This window comes from Ailuropoda melanoleuca, chromosome 1 (genome assembly GCF_002007445.2).
Source record: "Ailuropoda melanoleuca isolate Jingjing chromosome 1, ASM200744v2, whole genome shotgun sequence".
NCBI lineage: Eukaryota > Metazoa > Chordata > Mammalia > Carnivora > Ursidae > Ailuropoda > Ailuropoda melanoleuca.
The window spans coordinates 190,439,435-190,466,454 of record NC_048218.1 but is presented as its reverse complement, the minus strand read 5'-3'; the positions used below and the strand labels follow the sequence as shown (position 1 = coordinate 190,466,454).

Genomic DNA, 27,020 nt, shown 5'->3' with positions numbered 1-27,020 from the left:
AGTTGTCAAGTTTTTTGCTTTATAGACTTTTGGACAAAATTATTTTGAAAAGACCATTTTTAAATAAGTGATACTTCCATCACTCAGGTTTTTGGCAGCTACAGCCAACTAATTTAGTTGTAAACCTACAAACAGCTTTTAAAAAAAAGTATTTTATTTATTGGAGAATGTCTTTTTTAGAATGTATTTATTTTTTTTCTTAATTAAATTTCATGAGCTTTGGTTATGTGATTTTTATAACCCATCACAGATACCATTTTATAGTTAAAGATTATTTTTTTGAGAAAGAGAGAGCAGGGGGGAGGGGCCAAGGGAGAGAATCCCTATGCACACTCCCCACTGAGTGTGGAGTCCCATGTGGGGCTCGTTCCCACGACCCGTGAGATATGACCTGAGCTGAAACCAAGAGTTGGATGCTTAACCAGCTGAGCCACCCAGGTGCCCCCACAGATAATATTTTAAAGGATGGTAGCCCAGTGACAGCTCTCAAATCTGGCTAAAAAAACCCCCAAAAACAAAAAAACCCAACAACTGGAGGGGGGGGGGGCGCCAGGCTGGCTCAGTCGACAAAGCATGGGACTCTTGATCTTGGGGTCATGAGTTTGAGCCCCATGTTATGTAGAGATTATTTTTAAAAAGTAATAATAAACTTAAAAATCACCACCAACAACTAGGAAAAGAACCTTCCAATGCCTTCACCATACAGTATGGGAAGTTTCTATTTCAGAAAATTAGTGTATGCCTTGTTAGTTCCTCATGGCATCATTGTATTTTGTGGTTCCATACAGTAACTCATTATTCATAATAATATCAAGAAAGGTTTTTTTTGGGGGGGGTGGGGTCTCAAGAATGTAGAAGAAAACTTAATTTTTTAGATATTAAAAAAACTGTTGCTTAAGTAAATTTTAGTCCTGTGAAAGTTAATTTAGTCAATTTTGTATATTTTTTACATTAAAAAAAATTTAATTCCTGTTGTGTCAGATGCTGGGCCAGATACCTTTCTTTGTAGGTGTTTCATCTCCAGTGTCCATGTGAATGAGGTGGTAATCCCTCCTCAGTCCCCTCCCCCCTCCTTTTTAGAGATTGGGGAACAAGCTGAGAGTTAAGTGATTTACAAGGTGACTCCTTTTAAATCACCAGTTTTCCAGCTGCCTTATAGTATATCGCCACTGGGTTTGTCCATTTATACTTCAAATGTTTTTGTGTTCAAAACCGAACTTGGCATCTTTCATAAAAAAACTTGTTCCATCTGTCCAGTGTCCCACTTTGCTGTCAATAGTATCACCTTCCCTGTCTGACGAGGTTGAAACTGTCCTTAGATCTCAGACTGGCAGTTTCAGGCCGTGTCTGTCTTGCCACTTCATTCATGTGCTCATTTAATGTGGTATTAATTGAGTGCCTACTATGTTCCAGGTACTCTTCTAGGCTCCAGGAACGCAGCAGTGAACAAACCCGATAAGCCTTGCCCTTATAAAGCTTGTATTGTAGTAGTACGAGACAAGTGATAAAGTGGGAAACATAGTATATTAGTTGGAGACAATGTAGCAGTGTGTGATTGTAAGTGGGATGGCCCCAGAAGGCTTCGCTGAGAGACATTGGAGCACATGTGCTCTGTTTGCATTTAGGAATTAGGATATTGGCTTAGAAATCTAGTTTTTTAGTTTCTTGTGAAAATGAGGTATTCTAGCAACACGGAAGCTTTCTACTAGCTGTGCTATATCTAGACAGTTGCAAAGCCTGTGAAGTCTCTAATCTCTCCCATCATTCCCATGGCTGTTACCTTAGTTGAGGCCTTGAACGTTTTGTTTTCGTTTCATTTTGTTTCTTTCATTTCATTTCTTTTTCCTTTTTCTTTCTTTTCTTTTTTCTCTTTTTTTTTCCTCTTTTCTCTTCTCTTTTCAAGATTTTATTCGTCTATTTGTCAGAAAGAGAACGTGGAGCAGCAGGTTAGAGGGAGAAGCAGGCTCCCTGCTGAGCAGGGAAGCTCACAATGGTCTCCATCCCAGGACCCAGGGATCATGACCTGAGCCAAAGGCATACACTTCACCGACTGAGCCACCCAGGCGTCCTTTGGCCTTGAACGTTTCTTTTCTGCCATTTTGCTTTACGTGTGTAATCACACCTTCACCTGGTCCTATTCACCATGGCTCAGTTATCTTGTGTAAAGCACAGTTGTGTATCCTGTGCCTAGAAATAATCAACTGGCTCTCTGTTCACCAGATAAAATCCACGCTTTGGGGCGGTTTGTAATCTGGTCTTGACCTACTTTCTAACACTCCTTGTGGTCTGCTCATCAGTATAAAATTGTAGTCCTCATTTTGTAGACATACCTTGTGCTTTTCTGGTTTTGTTTTAAATGCCTCTCCCACCTCTACACATCCAAATCCCATGCTGTTCCTTTTTTTTTTTTTTTCTTTTTTTAAGATCTTATTTATTTATTTGACAGAGACAGCCAGCGAGAGAGGGAACACAAGCAGGGGGAGTGGGAGAGGAAGAAGCAGGCTCCCAGCAGAGGAGCCTGATGTGGGGCTGGATCCCAGAACCCTGGGATCATGCCCTGAGCCGAAGGCAGACGCTTAACGAATGAGCCACCCAGGCGCCCCCCCCCTTTTTTAAGATTTTATCTATGTATTTGAGAGAGAGGGAGAAGCCGACTCCCCGCTGAGCAGGGAGCCCGATATGGGGCTTGATCCCAGGACCCTGGGATCATGACCTGAGCCGAAGGCAGATGCTTAACTGACTGAGCCACCCCAGCGCCCTTCCCATGCTGTGCTTAAGGCCTGTGTAAATCCATCTCTCTATATACACAAACTGAAAGAGCTATTCCTACTCCAAACCCTAGTAGCAAACTGTTTTTGCATTTGCTCTTTAATGTACAATTTCATGTTCCCTTGCTAAACTTGAAGCTTCTTGGAGCAGGCTCATTTAAAAGTTGTTTGCCTTATGGCTCCTGTGTGGGGGAGGTTTGTAGAATAGTTAGTAAACCAGCTTTTAATAGAAATAAATACTGTGATCTTTTGTGGATTTAATAGATGCTACCACTGTATTCTCTGTAGTTCAGCTTAATAGATTTCTATCACTTCATGTGGAAAGCTTTAAAATATTTTGTGGGGTGATATAGGGAATAAAATTGCTTGAGTTTAGGGGATATGACACCTGTATATTGTTCTGTTGATTGCTCTTGACATTGTATTATTTCCTCCCAGATTGGGATAAATGATAAAAATATGCTCTTATATTTTATTTCATCACTGGTGGAAGGCTTTTTCCTTCCCTCTTACTGCCTTGCATCCTTTTCCCCATGCTTATTTTTCTTGATAGCTTTTATTTCTGCTGTTTTCATTATTTGTCTTTTGTGTAAAAATCTTCCCCTCTCCTAATAATAAAGAATACAAACCTTTCAAAACTTTTTTTTTGATTTAAACTTTCATCTCACCCAGGAGCCTCTGTTATTGTACATGACCATTTTTCTTTACAGATGTACTTTTGTTTAAATTATAAGTATTGGGGCGCCTGGCTGGCTCAGTTGGTAGAGTGTGCAACTCTTGATCTTGGGGTGGTGAGTTCGAGTCCCGTGTTGGGTGCTTGAAAATAAAATCTTAAAAAAAAAATATATATGTAATTATTATTTTGCCCAGAGGGTATTTGTCATAGATATGCAAAAGCCATGCTTATCTTCCTTCAGGGCGGTTGGATTTTTCTTAGGTATCCTTTTGAATGCACTTAAATTTGATTCATCTAGAATGTCACTCGTTGATTTGCTATCTTGGCAGAATATTCTTCTCTTTCAGTAAGAAGTCTTTGTTCTCTTACATATTGAATCACTTGCTATAGTTTTTCTTCCTCAGACTAAGTATTGGACCTCAGGAAAAAAATGTTTAATCGTTTCATAAGCTTTTATTTATTTTTTAAAAGATTTTATTCATTTGAGAGAGCGCGTGAGTTGGGGGTTGGGACAGAGGCAGAGGGAGAAGCAGAGGGGTGCCTGGGTGGCTCAGTCAGGTAAGTGTCTGCCTTGGCTCAGGTTGTGGAGTCCGGGGCAGGCTTCCTGCTCAGCAGGAAGTCTTCTTCTCCCTCTACCCTCTGCCCCTACCCCTGCTCATGCTTGTTCTCGCTCTCTCTCAAATAAATAAATAAAATCTTAAAAGAAAAAAAAAACAGAGCTGTGGGGTTCCTGGGTGTCTCCGTCGGTTGGGTGTCCGACTCTTGGTTTCGTCCCAGGTCATGATTTCATGGGTTGTGGGGTCAGGCCTTGCGTGGGGCTCCGCACTTGGTGGAGAGTCTGTTTGGATTCTCTCCCTCTGCCCCTCCACACGTGCGCACGTTTCTTTCTCTCTAAATCTATAAAAAAGAGCTATAGCAGCTTACTTCTTCTACACTGAGTGCTTGTTAAATGCTAAAGTTCCAGGAACTGACTACTTTTTTTTTTTTTTTAAGAACTTTTCTTATGGAAAATTTCAAGCATAAAAGAACAATGTGATAACCGCCCCCCCAGGCACCCATCATTCAGATTCAGTAATTCCCACCTCAAGGCTTATACCATTTCTTCTGTACCTCTCTCCTAACTCCGCCCACACTGGTTTATTTTGAGGCAAATTCTAGACATCATATAGTTTAATAAGTAAATATTTCAATGTATGTCTCTAAAGAGAAGGATTCCTTATAAACGTAACCCCAAAAGTATTGTTTTTGTGATATTTTGCATATTAATGGTTTCATAGACATGCCTCATTTTTATCCAGAATACTAGGTAGTAAATAAAGGTTGGCAAGTTTCTTCAAGTTCTGTAGTATGATTCATCTCAAGGAGAGTTGGAAACAGATTGGTCTGAACATACATAGAGAAAGCCACACGAATTGCCTCTACCTTCTGCACAGAAGTGCATTCTTCACCCCCAGTCCCTTACTTCCGTGGACACAGCTCAGGGACGCCACCCTCATTTATTTTATAAGCTCATTATCAGTAAACTTAGGAAACAATGCTGTCTGATTCCTAGGTCTTTGACCTGTTAAACGTCAATCCTGTGGCACAGGCTTTTAGCTCTTGGCTCCCTTTCTGGAAAATTCCAGAACTATATAAAAATCATTTCTAAAATCCCGATAGACACGTTTTGCCAAGAATGTCAGTTATCTCTTGATAGTTTGGCATTAACCTTTAAATATTAGATTGTGTAATCATAATGCCATTCAGGGAAAAAAAGGTGGTGGGTGGCTGGCATTTTACAAGTGAAATGAACTTGGGTTCCCGGGAATGTTAATCATTATTCTACTGAAAATGCTGATAGTCCTTAATAGTGAAATGCTAAGTAAGTAAAAAGCCGTATTTTGCAAATAACTTAGATCATAGGTGAGTAAAATGTGTTTTAATGGGTTTATTTAACGTCTGTTTACCAGAACAGTATCTGAAGGATATTTTCTGTGTTCAAGCTTTGAAACTGAGAAAGTAATGGAGAAACCTTCTCGTGAGTTCCCGCCAGTCTGCTAGCCTGACCATCACGTCTCAGAAATAGATCATTATTTTTGTCATTGTAACCTGCCTTCTCATTTGCCTTCCTTGCCCTTGACTTGCAACAGAGGGGAGAAAGAAACTCGTGGCCTCTACCATAAATACACATGGTAACAGCAGTCGAGTAATTTTATATTTTTTGTGGGCAAGTCATTCATTGGTGATGATGAAATGGCTTATTTTTAATGCAGTGTTTTTCTTTCAACTAAATGTACATCCTTTTTTTCCATCTGATTTAGTCGTCTGTACCATTCTGAGGCAGCATAAATTTAGTGTGGCTTCTTCGTCTTACCAACTTGGTAGGAGTTTTAAAGGTTTCATTCAGTTTACTTTTTAGCTTTTCATATGAAATGGACTATAGGAACTCTTTAATGTACAGGTTAATGTGTAATTAAAGACAACCCAGGATATCTGATAGAAGTTGTACCAAGGATAGTGGGAAAGGGGAGGTTTGGAGCATTGACTTCTAATCTCATTTTAACATGACTGCTGGGAAAGGAGAATTTTCTCTGGAGAGTGGATGAAAGCATGGACTAACTCTCAGGTCACAAAATGGAAGAAACCCAGGTTTACTGCATCCATATAAAGAATAGAAATATCTTCAGTTTTCTGGAGGAGACATCCATGTGGATAGCTCATAATTTTAAATGATTAATGAAGAGTAATTGCTGTCCGTCCATGCTGTTCATAACAGATTAGTTCTGACTGATGGGGAGTACTGCTTCTACAGAATTGTTAGATTATAAAATTAGTTTATGACTTCTTTTGTTAAACTCTTTGAATCCTCTACCTTACTTTATCCTTTCATTATCCTTGTGAGTTTATTTGGTTTTGTTTAATGACTGGGATGTTTTTACCTGTATTACCTTATTCAGTTGCCTGCTTCTGGGTATCTCAAGTTGAGCAGAAACGTACATTGGAGCTCTGGGTGTGGAGAGGGCACCAGTAAACTCTAGTGGACACAGTGGCAGCCTATTGTATACGATGGCTTATAACCTATTTAATCCATTCCTTTTGATAAATACTTAATTTCCATTTTTAAATTTCACATATTCCAGTAAACATACTTGGCACGTTTCAGATACACTTTATCTTTTTAGTAAACTTTTTGTTAAACAATAGCATATATATGAAAAGTCCACAAATCTTTGTAGCTCAGTGATAAATGGAACAATAAATGTTTAATCAGCACCCTAGAGGTTCCCCTCAAACCACTTCTCAGTGATCACAGGCCCCACTAGGGTAACTACTATCCTAATTTCTAACACCATTGATTCATTTAGCCTGTTTGAAATGTGTATAGATGGAATCATATCATGTGTGCTCTTTGGTATCTGGCTTCTTTCACTATAGTATCTGGGCAACTCATACACTTAAATGTTGCAATTCATTTTTTATTGCTCTGCAATATTCTGTTGGGTGTGACAACCATAATTTATCCTTTTTATTGTTGATGAGCCTCTGGTTTGTAACTTGAATTTGGGATATTATAAATAGTGCTATGAGCATTCTTAAACCTGTGTTTTGGTGCTCATAGCTATGCCTGTGTAGTGGGAGGAGTGCTCTTGGGCATAGGCTATGCATATGTGTAGCTTTCCACACCAGCAGTTTTCCAAAGTGGTGAAACTGTATCACACTCCCACCAGCAGTGTCTGGTTATTTTTTAAAAAAATAACTTCATAAGAGTGAAATTTGAATAAAAGAATACATTTATTTTGAGTTTTGGAACACAGTGCTAAATTTATCCTCAGGAATACGAATTTATACTCCACTGAACACTAGGTTTTCATCAGCTCTTTCATCTTTATCAATTTATAGTGAAAAATGTCTTATTTTTAAACTAATGAGTTGAACTTTTTTAGCTTAATTTTGCCCATTCCCTTTTCTTGGTTCTTGTCTTTCCTTTGTCAAGGTGTTTCTAATTTTTCTTTTTCTTTTTTTTTTTTTTGGTTTTTTTTGGTTTTTTTGTTTCCAAGCGGGGGAGGAGCAGAGCAGGGAGAGAAGGGGGGAGCAAGAGATTCAATTTTATCTTTTACAGTATAATAGTTTTAAATGTGTGTGTGTGCTTGTATCTGCTAATCTTTCCTCTCTGGTTTCTGGCTTTGGTGTCACTCTTAGGAAAGCCTTTTCACCCCAAGATTATTTTTTAAATTGTTTTCTTCAAGGGCTTTACTGTTTATGTTTAATTTTGTTTATTGTAACTAGATTTAACTTCTAACTGAAGGTGCTTTTTTTTGTTTTTTGTTTTAAAACAGATTTTTAACCTGTTGTACTTTTATTTATTACATTAGAGTTAGCTTTGCGGTATTTTGCTGGGTGTCAGGGTGACCGGTCAAGAAGAATTCAGTACAGCAGAGCATACACATGTGTGTCATTTGACCGAGTGAGAAATGAAGCCCATTTTCCAGTGTGGATACTATTTGAGTCATTTCAGTGTGTGTGCTGTTAAAACGGTTTTCATTTAGAAGAGAATGAGATCAAATTAGCATAGACTAAGTTGTCTTACTAAATATCTCTAGTGGAAATTGTTCAAGGCTTTTGAGCAAGGACTTTGCCAAAAGTACACCTAGCGCCTCTGTTCTGTGGCCTGTAGGACAGAGTATAAGAGAGCCAAATACGGGGGCGCCTGGGTGGCTCAGTAGCTAAGCGTCTGCCTTTGGCTCGGCGTGATCCTGGCGTTATGGGATCGAGCCCCACATCAGGCTCCTCCGCTGGAAGCCTGCCTCTTCCTCTCCCACTCCCCCTGCTTGTGTTCCCTCTCTCGCTGGCTGTCTCTCTCTCTCTGTCAAATAAATAAATAAAATCTTTAAAAAAAAAAAAAGCCAAATACGTAATTTCATATCTTTAAAAATACTGTTTTTCCTCTATGTAAGAGAACATTTTAAAATTTCTTTGGCTTCTTTGTCTTTGGTATAATAGTACTTGTAATTAAAATGTGATTCGCACTGCTGATGGAGAAAGGTGAGACCAGTTTATTGTTTGGGGTTTTCTTGTTTTAATTTCATTGTGATATTCGAGGGCCCCTTTATCATATCTGGTTGTTTGGGGATTTCTTGTTTAATTTCATTGTGAAGATTTGAGGGCCCCCCCAAAGCCCAACACCTATAATTCCTGAGTTATTATTTGTTTAGACCACAAAGAAGAAATATAAAACGTACATAATTAGACCGGTATCCCTCTTCTCTACTGATACGGGTTGATTTGGTTTTTACAGTTGAATCTTAGTTCTTAAACATAAAAGAGTCTCAGGGACAGATAAATTTCTGAGGAAGAGAACACATAAGTGTTACTCCTGCGATTAGAGCCCCAGAACACACCAGAAACTGGAGGCCAATCTAAAGCAGGGGAGAGAGGTTTGGAAGGGAGGGAAAGAGTAGTGAAAATAAATACTACATTTTGCTTCTCTTTTGCATTTAACAGTACCTGTAGCAAGGTGGTATTACTAATTATTTGATTATTCTGTAAGCCAGGGGGAAAACAGGTGGGGACTTTGCTTAAGTAAATCCATAATTTTGAATGTGTAGCATTTCTAGTTTAGGAGAATCAGTATTTTGCTACGTTTTTGAGTTTGAATAAAGGGAATAATGGAGTTTATGTTAAAGGTTCACTAGGGCTAGTAGATTGGGGAGGAGACTACAGAGGAGAAAAAACCTAAAACTAAGTGCCTATTTTTGATTTACATTGATTTAAAAAATGCGGTTTACATGTTTTACATACTTAACCCATTTAATCCTCACAGAAATCCTATGAAGTGATGTTTCCTGATTGACAAAGATAACGAAGGCTTGGGGAGTGAGCTTACATTGTGTTGTGTAGGCTCACAAACCCAATACATGGCCGTCCCGGGCTCAGTCTCTGAATCTAAAGCTCATTCACGTTCTTTTCGTAAGAGTGTATATTGCCTTCTAAATGACCAGAATGACTATGTATATTCCATATTTTATCAGTTTCATATCAAATGTTGGAAACACTTTACATAGCATACCTTGGGGATGTCATCTTTAGTTCTTCCAGGTAATACAAAGGCTGTGTACTTTCCTTTACCTTTCACCTTAGCATTGAGAGTAAGCATGAGGTTACGATCCTGGGAGGACTCAATGAATTTGTAGTGAAGTTTTATGGACCACAAGGAAGTAAGTACACGTATTCATATGTGTTCTTCTTTTTCAGTTTCTTTTTTTTCTCTATTCCTTAATAGGTAATGAGAATATCAGTGGAGGTATGTGTAGTATTTGAAAGGTAAATTTAACAGAACTCTAGAATCCTTAAGGCAATCTTGCTCTTACCGTAATTACTTTATATGCTTTTCTCTTTTATCTTTGTGTGACAGTATTAAACACAAATTGTGAGTACTGTTTTTTTGGTTTTTGTTTTATTAATGAGTGGCCGCATAGATGGTTTTGGGGAAATGTTTCTTGTTTTTCCCTGTTTTTTTGTTTTTGATGGGGGTCAACAGGGCAGATTGAAATAGGCTGTTACTTATCAAGTAATTGAGTAGTGTTTAATACTTAAAAAATCAGGTAAACGTAGGGGAGAAATGAATCTTTGCTTATTTTCTAACTCTACATCTTTTAAAGGAAAATATTTTAATCTGAATATAGAATACCTACTGATTATGAGGTCCCTGACTCCTGAAGGAATTAATTTGCAAGGTTTTCAAAAGATAGTAGGATTTAATTGTTTCACTTACACTCGGGTTTATTTTTTAACGTGGAGACACGATTCTGATGTTTAACATTTTTACTTTTATTTTACTTTTATTTCAGCACCATATGAAGGTGGAGTATGGAAAGTTAGAGTGGATCTTCCCGATAAATACCCTTTCAAATCTCCATCTATAGGTATGTAACTACTCAGTTTCTCTCATTAGAGAGTTTTGAAAGCAAAGAGAAAAGGAAAAAAAAAAGGCCTACATTTTGTGGGAGATAATTCCAGAAATGGTTACTTAACCAAAGCCTAAAAAAAGGAAAAATTCATTTAATTAATCAGTGAGTTTTTGTGGGACTTCACTGTGTGATAGATGATTAAATATACCCTTTGCATGATTGTAATGCTTATAAGTAGATTTTTCTGTCAGGGTCAGATTAAACAATCTTAAGGCCCACTGTCTATTCAGGCTAAGCAGTAAAATAATAAACAGATCTTAAATCTCATTTTAATTGCTAGATTGTTGGAATTAATGTTACATAGTGTTTATTCTAATTCTGTCATTTAAAAATCCTGTCTAGATCCTCCTCTGCTTTTGTTCACTTCAACTACGGCTGCCTAGCAGTGAAATCACCCTTCTCTGCTCTCTCTACTCCTCATCTTCTTAGCCACCCGAACAGCTGAAGAAAGTAGAATAGGAGCCCTGTATAAAGAGGGTTTTTTTTCTCCTTCATCTTCTCTCTGCCCTAACTGGTGATGTTGCTAACCCGTCACCCCCATTAAGGCACTTAGTGACAATTCAGGTGTTCCAGCATCGGGTGCTGTAGAGGTGTATCTGATTGAAGGTTGACACCTCTTTAAAGGTTTGAGATTGTGGAGTGGTAGTAACGCAGCTAACATAAGCCAGCTTTTACAATTTTCATTCTAAAGATGAGTTTGAAATACTATAAAACATTGACCAATTTTAAGAAAGCAGAAAAAAATAAAATTGGAATATATTATGCATTCTCACACTGAACCTCATGTTCAGAATTGCCCGGGTTCATACATCTTGCTCCTGCTCTGAGCTTGCCTTTGGAACAAATGCCAGGTCTCTTGGAGTTTAGCCACCACACACCCCTACTCACCCTCCAACAAGAAGGTTTTTTGTTTTTTTGTTTTTTAAAGAGGAGGACCGAAGACATCCTCCGCTTTGTATTTTGATTCTAGGCCTCCACATTTCTGTCTAAGATAAGTAATGTGGAAAAGGTAGGATCATTGTAGACTAATTTTCAGTCAAATGCAGCAGCTTCTCCTCCACTACCTAGCTACCCTACTGCTTTCAAGCTTTGCACTATAAAAATAATACAGAGCACCTGTACTTACACCAGGACCTCTTAGCGTTCATTTTAAGAGTAAATTGGTGATTTCCTTTTCAAGTCCCTTGCATGCTTTTTCTTAAGCTCAGGAATGGAGAAGGTACTTTATGAGTGATTGAATTGGAAATTTCCCCCTTGCTGCAAGGGTCTCTGAGTTGTAGGGTTATCAGATGGTAAAATAGGAAGGGAGCTGTGAGATAATCCCCAAGTGTATCTGACTTAATACCTAGAGAGTTAGGACAGCAGTCCTTCTCAGTTCATTCCAGGGTGATAAAATATGTGGTGCTGCTCAGCTGGTTGCGGGGGGGGGGGGCTTTTCTGTCACATTGTGGTCGCCTGTCCCCTCCCATTGATCCTTTCTTTCTATATAGGCATTTGAACTTTTGTGTAGTTGAGCAGTGTGATCTTTAAATCTTTACAAATGGAATGTATAAACCATACAAATTCGTTGAAATATACTTTGTATATGTCCATTTTCTTAAAGACTAAAAATTGGCATGCTGAATCTAGTTTTGAGCCCTAAATTCCTAGTCAGAAAACAGTATAGCTGTTTAACAGTGAATTGTATAGAAAAGCAATTGACATATCCTGTACAAATGCAGTTATTTCTCAAGCCTTATCTTAACATATTTTTCCAGATAATGTAATTATTTCATCATAACTTTCAAAGTAAACATGTCTAAACTTCAGGCATTGTTTACTTACTCACTAATGACACAACAGGTGCCTATGGACTTTCTTAAATTAATGATGTAATATGAAATTGCTTGGGACAAATGACTAGGCTGGTTTAACTTCTTCATAATTTTTCTTTTGCCTTTCTGTGTGCTTTCAGAACTTAGTAGTACCTACAGATGTGTACCATCTTCTCTTAGGGAAGTAGGTCTAGTTGAAATATTTGTACAAGCTGTGCTTGTTTCCTCCAAAGGAACATTGCATAAGAGAGTTATAATCAGTTGTGGGGGGTGACCCATTTTCAGGTCATCAACAATGTAATTACTGTTGAATTTACTTTAAACATTTTGAGGCGTAGTGGCTCATTTAGAATAGGCAAGGTTTCCTTTTTGAGTTGTATAGGTAGTTGTAGAATTATATGGAAGGGCAAGGAGATGAGTGAGATAAACCCAACCTTACGATTCTTTTTAAATTCTGACTCTGTAGTATCTAGGCATACCCTTCTTCTTGAGCCAAATTTTGAGCTCTTAAATATTAAGATGTTCAAATTTAGAGTAAGCTTCCTTACTGCTTAGATCTTGGAATGTTAATATGTTTGTGTGTGTGTGTATATATATATGTTTGAGCTTTACTTATTTATTGTATAAATGCTCCACATTCTTAGTAGGAATATAAAAAGGTCCAGGTGACCAAAAAAAATAAAAATAAAAAATAAAAATGTCTGATAATCCTGTCCCTCAGTGGATATCATCATTTACATTCTGGTGTATGTACTTTAAAACAATTTTCTATGCCTATTTCAGTATATATTCAGTGTTATTTGACATGCTCATCTCTTGGGGTATCCTCTAAGTTTTAGAGATTTTCAGTAGTTACATCATTGCCTGAGTTATAACTAAAAATATCCTTAAAACAATTTATATCATTATACAAGTTCCCCCCCCCCGCCAAAATAGCAATAAAGCTATCTCAAATTATCTTTGGGAAGGGAAGGAATATAAACAAGTGATTTACAGAAGGAATATAAAGAGGTTATGAACTTTCTAAATGCCATCATTATTTCGAACATCTTAAGCTGATCTTTTGGAATGTTATATTCTCTTTGAGTATCATTAGTGATAATGTTTATGAAATCATCTTGGTACTTTGAAGCTAGATGCAAGTTTTTGAAATGACTTAAGGTCATTTAATTTCACAGAATAAGATGAATGGAAAAATTGAGTGATATCAGTTGGAGTGTAAAATGATACAGGATTATGAAATTGGCTTAAGTTTAAGGATTATGATTTTCTTGTGAACTGGCCCTAACAGCGCTTTCGAAGAGAAATTATAAAACTCCTCTAATCAATTGTAACATCATTGAAATATTTGCATAGCTTTCCAGAGAGACTGCTTTGAAATAAATCGTATTTGAATCTTTAAGTTCTGTTTTATTAGAAAGTTCAGACTTGTTATCTTTTTCATTCAGAAACATTCCTAGAATGCTGGTACTGCTGGTGTCACCGCTGTGTAGTTAGGAGAGAGTGCTTGATCAGTGGACTGGTTATCAGGAAAGAGTGCTTCTGGCCCTGGTTTTCCTTGACCAAGAGAATGATACTCATGTGAACCGTGTTTCCTTTTCTAGAAAATGTGATATTAGAATTAAGCAAACTCTGCATGTTTGATATTGACCAAGGATAGATGGCATTCTTCCTAGTAATTAGGAAGGTCACATAAGGCTCTCTCACTAGTTAGGAGAGAAGACCAACATAAATAAAATACTGCATGGGCTTTAGTGACAACATTTCATGGCTCTTTAGGAGAGGCGTGAGTTAGTGCCTCAGCTGGGGAAGAGAGTGTATGGAAGGAGATAGGCTTTTACAAGAAAGATTTTGTTTCATGTGTTGAGAATATAGTTTTTAGAAAGCTTCAGAGATGTGAAGATTCGCATAAGGACTTTAGAAGTAATACTCTTTCAAAACCCCAAGTAATCCCCAGTCCATGAAGATTTTGTTTTATGCAGAGAAGTTGCTCCAGAGACTGCCGTATGCCATACTTCTCCAGATTGTTGCCAGCATGTGTTCATCTATTAAGAGAACGCTTTTACCAAAAAACACAGACTTGCAGTTGCTGTGGGGCTGAAATAAAGATGAGTAATTCCATGTGTGAAGAGGGTAAAATAGAGCAGTTTTGAATAAAAATTTAAAAGCAACCAATAAGCATAGGATACAGAATGGGTTTATGTCTATTCCGAAGAATGCATATTTTAAAGAGTGGGAAGTAATAGGACTTGTCAAATTGGTAGGTATGATGTAGCCGACTTAGCAGTATATGTTGATTGATGAAGATTTTGTATCCTTTTAGTGATTTTACTTAAATTATCGTAAGATTCAGAGATGGGCACTAAAATTAATATGAGTATGCAAATTGCAGTGTTATTCTTAAAACTTCTATTTTTAAAATTCTGAAACAACCTAAGTGACCCAGTAGATAATAAAGTAGTTAAATGGTGGTATATCTTAATGGGCAAAATGCCTTACAGTCATGACTCATGTTTTAACCCCATCTTTAAAGGAACACGCAGGGACGCCTGGGTGGCTCAGTCAGTTGAGCCTCTGCCTTCAGCCCAGGTCATGATCCTGGGGTCTGGGGGTCCAGTCCCGCATTGGGCTCCCTGCTCAGTGGGAAGCCTGCTTCTTCCTCTGCCTGCTGCTCCCCCTGCTTGTGCGCATGCTCTCTCTCTCTCTGTCAGGTGAATAAATAAAATCTTTAAAAAAAATAAATAAGGGAACACACAGGAAAATGGTAACCTTCTATAGTGTAACTTGTAATTTTTTCCACGAAATTCCAAGTATGAATGCCAAAATACTGATACAGGTATCCATGGCTGTTAGGGGGATTAAAAACATTTTTCTGTAGTTTCTAAATATTCTACAATAATTTCCTTTATATTATAAAAGGATATATTTTTAAACATATGGCAAATGCGTAACTTTTGAATATCCTGTCTACCTCTTTGTCTGGGTCTACACTTTTCCTGTCCTTTGTTCTAGAAAGCCATTAAGCTTATCCTTGGCCAGAATTCTCACCTGGTAGTTTGCTAAAGGCCTGCTGGCCCTCGTGTTTCCCACCAGTTTCCTTTCGTTTTTCCTTCTGTTCTAATGAATTGTGTGTGTAAGGGTACAGGCTGTTCTCCTTCCTTTGTTTTTCTGCTTGCGATTCAGTTTATTCCATCTTGGGCACTATCTTTACATCCTTACACGTAACTGTTCTTCACTCCTTTTCCTTCTTCCTCTCCTGTCCCTTCTCTTGGGTTGCTGCCTCCATCAGTTCTTACCTACTTCTCTTTTCAGTCTGACTCTTCCACTTGTGTTCCCCCTTGCTCCATTTTTTCTCTTCATATGAACCAAAAAAGGTCCTTGTTCATAGCTAATAAATAATACTAATACTTTTGATAAACCTAAGCCTAGGGGGAAGAACTATGTCTTCTAATAAAATATAGAAATAAAATACTAGATTTAAGGCTCTCAGCCTCTGAAGGTCTTGAAAATACCTTGAAGTCTTCCTTCAGGATCGATAGTAGTCCCCATCATACCATAGTGCCTTTACTTAAACACTAGCATTCAAGAGAAAATTAAGAATTTGTCATTTTATCTTATTTTTAAATGATTGCTGGGTAGTATATTAATAGAACTGCGTTTGACTAATTTCAGAACTAGAGAGTATTGTAGAATCTTTTGTAAATAACCTGAGCCTTCCCTTAGTGTGGGAACTCTCACCATTTATACTTATTTTTTTCATTTATACTTCTTTAAAAAACTATGTTGTAAGATGCAGCTAACAAGTCTAGAAACTAGAAACTAACTTTTGAAATATTGCCTTTGTACATCCCCACATTAACAGTGAGGAGGACTCTTCCAGGAGCCGACTGCATGCATTTTTGTGTGTCTGGATTGAAATCTGATGATACCAGAGCAGAGTAAGAGCAGTGGTTGGTTGAGAACAAGATTCTGGAGGGACTGCTTAATAGTTTGCTTAATGTTGATAAAATGGCCAGGGGAAAAAACCATGCTCATTCTGCAATGGAATTTGATGGCAATGGCATATAACAAGAGCTAGCCAAACCATATGAATAAATGGAGACACAATGGAAAGGTCGTAAGCAATAACAATAGCTGGATACTATACTGAGTTCTACCAGTGGCTTTTATGGTTAGGTCAGCTATCCTCTAAATAAAACGGTCTAGATCTTGTTTCAAGGAAACTAGATTAGATAACCTGTCAGAGTACCTTCTAAGTCTCCCAGTCTGCCATAGGTTCTTAATTAGAAGATACTCTGATAATCAGTGCACCTTATTTTTATTTGTGCCAGCAATTAAAGAAAGTGATTTAACCTTTTTCATTGTCAGAATAGCAGACACTTCTAGCATTATACATTTTTAATTCACTATGGCCAGGAATTACCTCACAGTATTTTTGGAATGGAATTTTATGGTATGACAACGATGGAGTTGAGAATGTTTACCATTTTACTTTGTCTTCCTAGACGGAAACATTGTACAATTACCTCCTCAGGTGTGTTGTCAGGGGTAGACCAGGATTTGGAGTAGAGTATGTCATTTGAAAGGTTTGGCGTTAGTCATTTAACAGAGGCCTGTTTGGACCATTATATTTCCACAAATAGAATGAGTTCTTAGACTGAGGAAGCAAAATTCCATTCAGATCACCTCTATACTTCTCTACTTTCATGACCTTGGTTTTGAATTTAGTTTCTGTCTCAGTTATATAATTGCTACTTTGTAGTGATCTATGTCTTTTGAATTCCAGTAGAGAGAAACAAGGTTCTAGTAGGAAAGTTTTGTAAAAGTTTTGTTTTAGATAATGCTATGAGAATGTAAGGCACTGTTAAGCGCTCTCTTTTTACTGCTGTTCTGAAAATGACATTTTTCAGGGTAGTGTTTTTTTTTTTTTTTTTAAGAGTATGTCTGGCAGCTGCAGCAGAACCTACTTTCTCAGAATAGGGATACATTTTACACCATTTCTTCTAATCAGCTCCACAAATGCATTAGAAACCAGCTGTGTGCAGGGCATTATTATAGGTGCTAGAGATAACAGAGGTGAACAGCGTGCTCTCTTGAGCCTTATATTCTTTGAGGAAAAAGATTAAGCAAAAATTTTAAATGTCTGATAGCTTTGTAGAGAATGCATGTGATGAAATTGACATTATAGCTACCTTAGATTAGGTGTTCTGGAAGGGCTTCTCTGACAAAGTAAATTTAAGCTTGAGGTTTAAATGAAAAGGGGAAAATAAGCCAGCCCTGATCCTCCAAGGTCAGGGTGGAGAGCATTCCAAGCAGAAATTGTGAAGACAAAGGCCCTGAGGCAGATAGGAGCTTAGCGTGCGCGAGGAAGGAGGAAGGATGACTGAACAGTGAAATAGGAGAGAGGGTCCAAGTGGCAGGCAGGGTGAGGTCCTATACGGCTTTGTAGGCCAGGTTAAAGGCTTGAGTTTTATTTTTAATGCAATGGAAAAATCATTGAAAGGTGTTAAGCAGGTTTTAATGATGACTCTGTTATTGTGGGAGAAGAGTAGAAATACTGGTGGTTTGGATCAGGGTGCCAACATTGAGAAACTCTGGTGTCTATAATACATTGCCTTGAAGAAGTTTGGCCGTATGAAGGAAAGCACACAAATGGGGGAAGATAAGAGGAAGGTTTTGTTTTTTACTTCAGAAATGGGAGATTCTGAAGGATGTTGATGTGCTTGTCGTAGGGAGTTGTCTAGAAAAGAGGGAAATCTTGGTGATGCTGGCGATGAGGAGGAGGATTGAAGGCACAGTGCGTTTGAGATGTTAGAAGGGACGAGATCAGAACACAAATGGAGGACTTGTGTTTGAGGAAACTTTAAACATTTGGGTGAACTGTTGAGGCAGGAAAAAGGAGCATGTGTCCTGGGAGGATTTTGATGGGAAAAATGAGGAATCCTGCCCATTGGCTCCCATTTTCTCAAAGAAAATGGGCAGGGCTTTTAAGTCAAATGAGAAGTGGAGGAGCAAAGGGAATGGGAGATTTGCAGAATTACGGTAAAATGCCCAAGTCACTGGAGAATGGGGAACAGGTCACTAATGAAAGGAGAAAGGAAAATTACCAGTAATGTTGAATCCACAAAAGGTTATTGAGCATACTTTTTTGAAGTTGGATACGTACACTTATGTCTCTCCTCCCTGCCAGCCCAGGAGATACAAGCTCCATGAGGGCAGTCCCTGGGTCTTTTGTACTAACATTCTTTCTCCCCACCTCAGGGTCTGATACACTGCCTGCTCTGTATTGAGGTGAGGGCATGAACAAGTGAATGAATGAGTGTTTGGTGGCGCCTTCAAGTCCAAGTACAGCGAATGTGAATGATGGGTTTCCTGCAGTTGCAGATGGGTGTTTCAGAGGGGAGAGGGCACAGGATTTGCAGAGGGTTGTTACAAGTGATGATGGTGATGGCTCTTAAATCTTAAACTAAGCCAGGAGAGGGGTGAAGATAGGAGGCCTGGTAGGTGGGAAGAAAAGGGAGGGTCAGTGGATTCGATTCGCATTCATAGGAGACTGTGGTGGGTGGGAGGTGTCTGTGATTTTGGAGGTGAAGCTGTTTGTAAGATGACAAAGTTCAAGGTAGTCCTTGCAGTGTGAATGAGGTGCGATAGAGGAAAGGTCACTGAGGAGAAGCTTCAGGGACTGAGAGGACAGGGTGTCAGGAGTGTGGTCTGTATGGGTGATAGATAATGTCTCTAAAAATGATAGGTGACAGACTTGGGGGTCAGGTGCTGACGTTCTCAGTGTTGGAAGAAGCTAGTAGTCAGATTGGCCCCATTAATGAAAAACCCTGTTAGCAGTCTGTAATATCTAAATTCATTCACCTTCATCTTGCTATTAGCCAGAGTAAAAATAGTAGTGTGCTTTCCCTCCCCCAGGCCACCTCTGGAAGGAGAGCCTTGCCTCCATATAGGCTTGCTTCTGTCAGATTTGTCCATTTCCTTCTTGAAGCTGGCTTATGTCAGTTTTAATTCTGCCTTTGGCGATTCATTATTATATAATCTTTCTACTTGCTATATAAAAATTCCACCTAACTTGCTCTTTAGATTAGTTCCTACTTTAATTATAGTAGGTGACCTCTGGCTTTTGAGCTGGTTATTAATTTTGACATCTTTTTGGCATTAACTCCATTCCTCCTTTTTTGGATTGTTATCATAATGAAAACATGTATTCTTGGCTTCCTCTTTCTTTAGTTAAACTGTGATTCTTCTAAAAACAAATAAGAGTGATGTCTTAGTTCCCTTTGAAAAGCTTGTTCACCACAATTTAAGATGTGTTTCATATTTCTGGTGTTGTGAAAACCGTATTGCTAGAGGGAATGTCAGAGATTATATCACCCAGTTGCCTCATTTTAAGGATAGTAAAAATGAGGCTCAGGAAGGTGGAGATAAATCACTACTAACTAGTTGCAGAGTCTACCTTATGGTTTCCAGTCTAGTCCCCCCCGCCCCCGCCAATCCCAAATGCAATTAGAATGGTCTTTTTAGTATTAAGTGATAGAGTAACTGTGTTTGCTGTTTCCAGTTTGATGGGGTTGTAGGAAGCCTAATATCCAGTAATCAACACAGCCTCTTGTGCCCTGGACAGTTGCTAACGGATTTAGAGAGGAGTAGGTAGGGGCAGATATTTTCATTCTTAGGGCGAGGAAAGTGAGATGAAGTTACTTGCCTGAGCTCTGAAGCCCATAGTAACGTTGAGTGCTAACTGCGGGCCGGCTGCCGGTCCAATGCTGTGCATAGATTCATTTACTCTTCATAACAACCTTATGATGTGTAGATACCAATATTTAACCTAGCTTATGAAGAAAGAAGCAAAGGCAGAGAGATTCAGTAACTCTTAACTTGCCCGAGGCTCACAGAGTGGAATTTAGGCAGTCTGACCGGAGCCTGATTTTTTTTTTTTAAAGATTTATTTATTTATTTATTTGACAGAGACAGGCAGTGAGAGAGGGAACACAAGCAGGGGGAGTGGGAGAGGAAGAAGCAGGCTCCCAGCGGAGGAGCCCGATGTGGGGCTCGATCCCAGAACGCTGGGTTAACGCCCTGAGCCGAAGGCAGAAGCTTAACGACTGAGCCACCCAGGCGCCCCTGGAGCCTGATCTTTTAAACACAACTTTGTTTACCAGGAGTGGTCACATGCGTTCTAGACTTTACTGCCTCTGACCATGAGAATAAATACTGCCTGATTGAGACAGTGTGGTTATAAGAATGACCAGGAGAGTGAAAAATAAATTGTGGAGAAAGGAAAGAGATTATCATCTTCCAGAAATGAAACTACAGGAGAATAGATTGAAGGCTGCAGGTTTTGGTAATCTGCTGGGTTGGTAGCAGGGTTAGGCTGTTGAAGGATAACACTTCACTTTTTCTTAGTTATAAATGAACTTTTCTTATCCATCCAGCCCATTCCTCAGATTCCATATTTTCAGAGAGAAAGGAAGAAACAGAAAAGAGGACCCCTTGTTGAGTTTAGATCTCCTGAACACACACAGGATCAGTTCAGAAGTTCCCATGACACAGGGCATTGAGAGTGAGCTCCTTGCTTGGTTCCTCACCCAAGAAGAGACCGGCCCAGGTCCATCTCTCCTGAGTAGGAAAGGCTCAGCTCTCTGAAGAGACTTCTGCCCGGGTGCGGGCTGCCACGGGCTGGGCCTGGCTGTCTGAGGTAAGACGAACATCTCTCTGAGCGTGAAAATCTGCTCATGCGCAGAGCTGCCAGGATGGCTGTCGCTGGTGAAGCTAGTGGCAGCCCCTCTGCTTTTCTAGCCGGAACATCCCAAACCTGGTCCCCTCCTGCATGCTAGGAATGGACAGTCAGGTTATTACCCTTAAAAAAAAAATGTATAGTCTGAGATACTACTGTTAGGGGTGATAAGATTCAATCTTCAATAAATATATTTTGAACAATTAATATCTACTTTAAAAAGAATGAATCTGTTTGCTTCTGAATAGTCTACTTCATGTGGGCATCTGTCATGAAGACGGAATATCAGAATAATTGAATGTATTCACTTACTGTGTTCTCACAGGAATTCATAACTTATATTCATAACTTAATAATTAAGTTGCATCAACCACAGCTGCCGCAGCCATCTGCAGTCCAGGCTCATTTTATCCCTGGGACAGAGCTACCATTTTTGCCTTTTCACCTTCTTAACCTTAGGGTGGATTTACCTTACCTTTCATGAGTCACTTTTTTGGCTTCTCATTTCTCAAGATTATTCTGAAGGAAATTTCTGTATTGATAACTGGCCCTAGGTATTTCATTCTGTCCACAGGTTTGATCACTAAAAATACCCTCACAAGTAAAACAGAGGTGATGAATTTTTGCCACTTTTATTTACATATTGGCCGCAATTTCGGAAGTTATTCGAAAGTGTGTACAATTTTGTACAGATCCCCTCCTGGGATTAGACACAGAAACAGGCTGAAATAAAACCAGTTTTCAGCTTGACTCGGCATGATGTTATTTACTTTCTCTGCCTATTAGCCTATGGGTCAAAAGATGTGTTATTCTAGAATAGTTGAATATTGGAGTGTAACAAGCAAAAAGCATGGCATATTTTTCTATTTTAATCTGTTCTTTTATTTTTAAGATATGTAGAGGGTTTTTTTTGTTTTGTTTTTTACCTCAACTAAGCATGATTTGGATTCCTCCTCCAGAGTTAAAAATCACCTGATTCCCTTCTGCGGAAAGATAGAGGACAGAGGTAGTGAGCTTTTCAGCTAAACCTTTGTTCCTAATGTCCGCCCTCTTACAAGTGCCTGAGTCATGCCAGAGAATCATTGTCTAAAAGATTTGAAGGAGTTCTGAATTTTATCTCGTCAAATCACTGAAATATATATATGATTAGAAAATGTCTGGTAGTGAATAAAATCTTAAATCATGTAGATTAAAAATGACTTGCTGCTTCCACTTATCGTGTTTTCATAAAAGCAGTTTTCAAAATACGTTTTCTTAAAATATCTTCAAAATAGTTCCTGGTTGAATGGAAACAAGTGTTGGGAAAATTCTCTTGTTGCAGACGTATTCATTAGTGTGGTGATAGCATTGCCAAAAGGAAGGAAAACATGCCAGGGCAAACACGCTCAGTCCTGAGAATGTTCCTTCCCTGAATTCCTAGCCTGTTCTTTCTCCGTCTCCTCCCCTCCTCGTCCAGAAGTGCCATTGTTGCCATCATTATCCAGAATGCAAGTGGCTTTGCCAGAAACACTCCCCACAGTTTGTCCAAGAGCAAATGTAAAGGAGATATACTCCTTTCTGTTGATTTGCTTTGGGTATTTTTCTAACAGTTGAAAAAGCCTGATACAGGAAGAGATCATTATAGTCTGGAGATTGTTTTTTGGGTAGAATCGGTCTGGCTGAATTTGTTCCTCAAAGACAAGGTCATAAACTCTGTTTCTACCTACTTTGGAATAGTCCGTGGATTTTGTGTCTCTTTGTGGTATTTTAGCATGTTCTTAGCTTTGTAGTATATGCTCCAGAATATTTCTGTACCTAAAAATGTGCCTTGCAGAATTTACTTTATGGACTTAACTATTAGACGTTTCCCCTGAAGTCCTCTGTTGTCAGAGCTCTGGCCGTCGTTACTAAATCCTAGATTGTTAGAGCTGATAGTCCCTTTATTAACAGAATAAGAGTGGAGATTTTGGAGATCATACAGTCCGGCTATTTCATGTAAAGACACAGGCCCACAGAAGTGAAGCAGTCTAGCCAAGGCCTGCAGTTAATAGCAGGGTTGGGACCAGAACTCGAGTCCCTGTTAATACTTTTCTCTTTCCAGTCTGATTTTGCCCTCTGTCTCAGAGCTCAGATGATGTTTTATACTTAGCAGGGGCACTGGGGACTGGGCTCCAACCCATTTATTACTAAGAGTGTGTTTACTAAGTCCTTTTTGGTGCTCCCTATTATGGACTCTTGGATTCAACCAAGCCAAAATCTTGACTTAATTGAAAACAGTGTGGAAACTGTATTGATTCCAAATGTAATCTGCAGGCCTTGTACCAGGAGGGAGGCACCTTAATCTTTCAGAGACCGGTTTGGTAAACATTTAAAGCTCTTCTGACCCTGGCTGTTTTCTTGAGTTACACCTTTGAGGTTCCCTGCGACATCAGATTGTTGAAGCTCCATTCTTACTGTAGGCGAGACAGACCACTCCATTTTGCTCAAGACCTTTCCCCAGCACTGAGGTGCTGTGACCTGATTGAGCTTTTCCCTTATTCACCTTTTTTTTAAAAAAATATTTTATTTATTTATTCAACAGAGATAGAGACAGCCAGCGAGAGAGGGAACACAAGCATGGGGAGTGGGAGAGGAAGAAGCAGGCTCCCAGCAGAGGAGCCTGATGCGGGGCTCAATCCCAGAACACCGGGATCACGCCCTGAGCCAAAGGCAGACACTTAACGACTGCGCCACCCAGGCGCCTCTCACCCTTTTCTTTTTTTTTTTTAAAGGGATTTATTTAAGGCTTTTATTAAAAACAGAAATCTTAAAGAAGGATTGTGTGTATCACTGCTCTAGCTAAGTCTCTGGCTTCCCACCCCAGAACGGTTTAAAATCATATCCTTGATAGGGCCCACAGATGCTCATCACCTCTGTGACCTCACTTCTAGGCTTCTCCCTGTTTGCTGTGCTTCAGCCTCACCAGTCTCTCTGCTGATCTTCAAATACATCAGGCAAACTCCTGATATTCTGCACTTGGCTGTTCATGTAGTATAGACACTCTTCCCCTAAATACTGAATGATTCCTCCCTTACCTCCTTCGAATTGACACCTTCTCCATGAGGCCCTCCCTGACCATCCCATTTAAAACTGCAGCCCCCACCCCAGCATTCCTATCCCACGTCCCTTTTGCTGCATTTTTCTCCATAACACCTGGCACCTTTGAGCATAGCGCTTCTGTTTTTAAAGAGCTCTCCAGGTGCTGCTTAACCTGTAGCATTGGGGACCTCTGCCATAGATGTTGCTTCACTTGATGTTACTCATGAGACATCTAGCAGAAGCAGGATTTTAAGCATCAAGAACAAATTTTAAGTTCTTAATTGTGTCCTCAAGCCAAAATACTTTTCACATAATAGAATGAGTCTCTCGAATTAAACCATCTAGTGGTGAAACATTAATGTTTCCCACTCATCAGGAAGTTTCTTGGCAGTTGTGATAGCAGTGTGTTTCTATATGTAACTGATCTTGAAGATGACATGCCTTATAACCTGAAGATCTTTTGTTTTTGTTTTTGGGTTTTTTTTTTTTTTTAGTAATGAATTTGTAATATTTAAATAAGAGTATGTAAGATTTGAGATCAAATCAAATAGTTGATTTTCCTTAAAATGGTTCAGCATTAGATAACCTATGTATAATTAGGTCTGCTTTAGCATGTTTGCTACAGTTTGTAATTTTTTAACTTGAAAGGGTTTTTTTTTTCAACTGTTAAAATTACACAATGTAGAAATTTTGGAAAGTCAGGAGAGTAGTATTAATGCGGAGTCTCTCAAAGTTGACTAGTGTTGACACTTGGTTGTTTCCTTCTAGCTTTTTTACACTGCTGTGATCCCACTTCTTTTATGGGATTAGGGAGCGGGGTGGTGATATGATTTGAAAAGTATAATGGAGAAAATATTCCCACCATAAAGAATTAAGCACTGTTAACAGTTGTATATGTTTGCTTCTAGTGTCCTATCTATGAGAGCACTTAAAAAAAAAAAAAAAACCAGAGCAAAGAATATACAAGCACGTTACCTCTTTTTCAAAGGAATATAGTGTTATAGATAGATTCATCTGTAATCACCATTTCCATTCTGTTCCCCACTCCCACCTTGGCCGTGTACCCTCACTGAAATAATTACTTGGGTGAGTTTGGTATATGTTGGTCCAGTATAGTTTTCTATACTTACTACCATAGAGAGAGATAGTGTTGCTTTGTTCAGTTTATCTAAGTGGTATCATGCTATAAATATCATTCTGCAACTTTTTTTTTCTCCCCTCAGCTATGGGTCTATCCAAGTTGATACTTACCTAGTTCATCACCTTGGCTGTATAGGACTCCCACTATATGGATGTAGTACAGTTTCTCCAGTCCCTTTGATAGGATTGCATTTGGTTCTTGGCTTTTGTAAATAATGCTGGAATATATATCCTGCTGGTTCTTCCTGGATACGTTTAGTAGTGTTTTTCTAAGGTCATATAGAATTGTTATCCTCTTAACATTGAAACGTGAACATTTTTATTGGCTTAGTTGAATCTCTTCAATAAACACATATTTCTTAAATCTAGACTTGGAAGCATCTATTTCCTTAATGAAAAATTAATATGAAGCAGTAATTGGACACAAGGCAATTCTTTTTTGCATCAGAATAATTTAAACATTGCACGGGCTCTCTTGATAGCAACAGAGAAAACATGAAGCTATTTCAACACTAAAGATTAAGAAAGAAAAATTAGAAGCATAGTTAGTATTGGAGTGACTAGCAAACGAAGACCGGAATACCTAGGATTTTGTATTCTTACATCTGTTTCCTAAGTCTAGAGAAGTTTCTTAGATTTTCCAAGATGACCGTTGTTGAAATTCATCCTTGAGGATCAGATGCCACTTCTCTGCATCTTTCCTGGCAGCGTCCTCTTCCCCTTCTCATGCCTCACCTGTGTCAGTTCTTTGTACGCACTGCACTACCTGCCTTGTATCCTGTCCTGCTGCCACACTGACCTCCTGGAGGACAGTGTACAGGGCCTGACAAAAAGCTGTTGACCAAACATATTTTGAATGAAGGAAAGAGAAATGTGAGGTGGGGGTGGGGGGTGAGAGAGGGTGGGATCGGGAGGGACATAGTGATGGTCACTTTAGTAGGGAGCTTCAATTTATTGAAATGTGAAATGGAATAAGGAAGTCTTGAAATGAGAGAAGGATGATAAAATGACAGCTTTGACAGTGGACCTCTGCTTTAGCGTATTGTCATTTGCATATATACAAACTGATTAAATCACTGATTCTAATTAGAGAAAAATTAGTTTCTCCTTTGAATTTAAATGTCAACTTATTTGTTAAAGTCTAGGGATGCCTGGCTGGCTAAGTCAGTATAGCATGTGATTCTTGATCTCAGGGTTGTGAGTTCGAACCCCACGTTAGGTGTGGAAATTACTTAAAAATAAAATCTTAAAAAAAATTATATATATATATATATATGTAAATTTGTTAAAGTCTCTACTTGTTTTTCTAGGAATAAATCAAGAAATTTGAATCCCTGACAAATATAGCCATCTGACAGTTTTTTTTTTTTTTTAACTCCTTGCCTCATTTCTTGGTTGCCCCAATTTTAATCAAAACTGGGTTTCCTGGAATGAGTAGACTAAAGTTAAAGGAAATATTTTGGTCACTGTTCTTATGAAATCCTTTGTGGTTTGGAAGCGGCGCTCCTTTAGTGTTTCAACAGCTTCATTCATGTTCCGCACACAGTGTAGCAGTATGATACCAGTAACCCTGCTTCAGGAGGAGAAGTTCAAATGCAGAACCTCTAAATTTAGAGATTGAACAATAAAACCTTTGGGAGGGAAGTCAGAGTAGCTTTCTTAACTTTCTGATTAAAGTAATTGGCACTAGTTATAACCTATTTAGTACTACAAATTTCCTTGGCAAGTTACCTTCATAGCTCAGAAAACAGTTTCTCTTAATGATTATTTTGTATATAAGAAGCTGCACTGCTGTCAAAGTCTGCTCATTTTTTTAATAGAACTCTGATGTGTTTTAAGTAATTGACACTGTCGGGAGAGTATATAGTCTTACCAGTA

General features: G+C 38.7%; 1 protein-coding gene across 2 annotated transcripts in view; it reads left to right on the top strand.

Moving 5' to 3' along the window:
* UBE2H (ubiquitin conjugating enzyme E2 H) overlaps nt 1-27,020 on the top strand; it is a 103,268-nt gene that overhangs the window by 50,367 nt on the left and 25,881 nt on the right. The window contains exons 2-3 of one of the 2 annotated variants that reach the window (XM_011230345.3): nt 9,562-9,638; nt 10,272-10,346. In XM_011230345.3, coding sequence (XP_011228647.1) covers nt 9,562-9,638; nt 10,272-10,346 — 152 coding nt within the window. Of the gene's footprint in view, nt 1-9,561; nt 9,639-10,271; nt 10,347-20,333; nt 20,907-27,020 lie in introns of those variants that run through there. The other variant, XM_034672035.1, reaches the window with a different exon arrangement.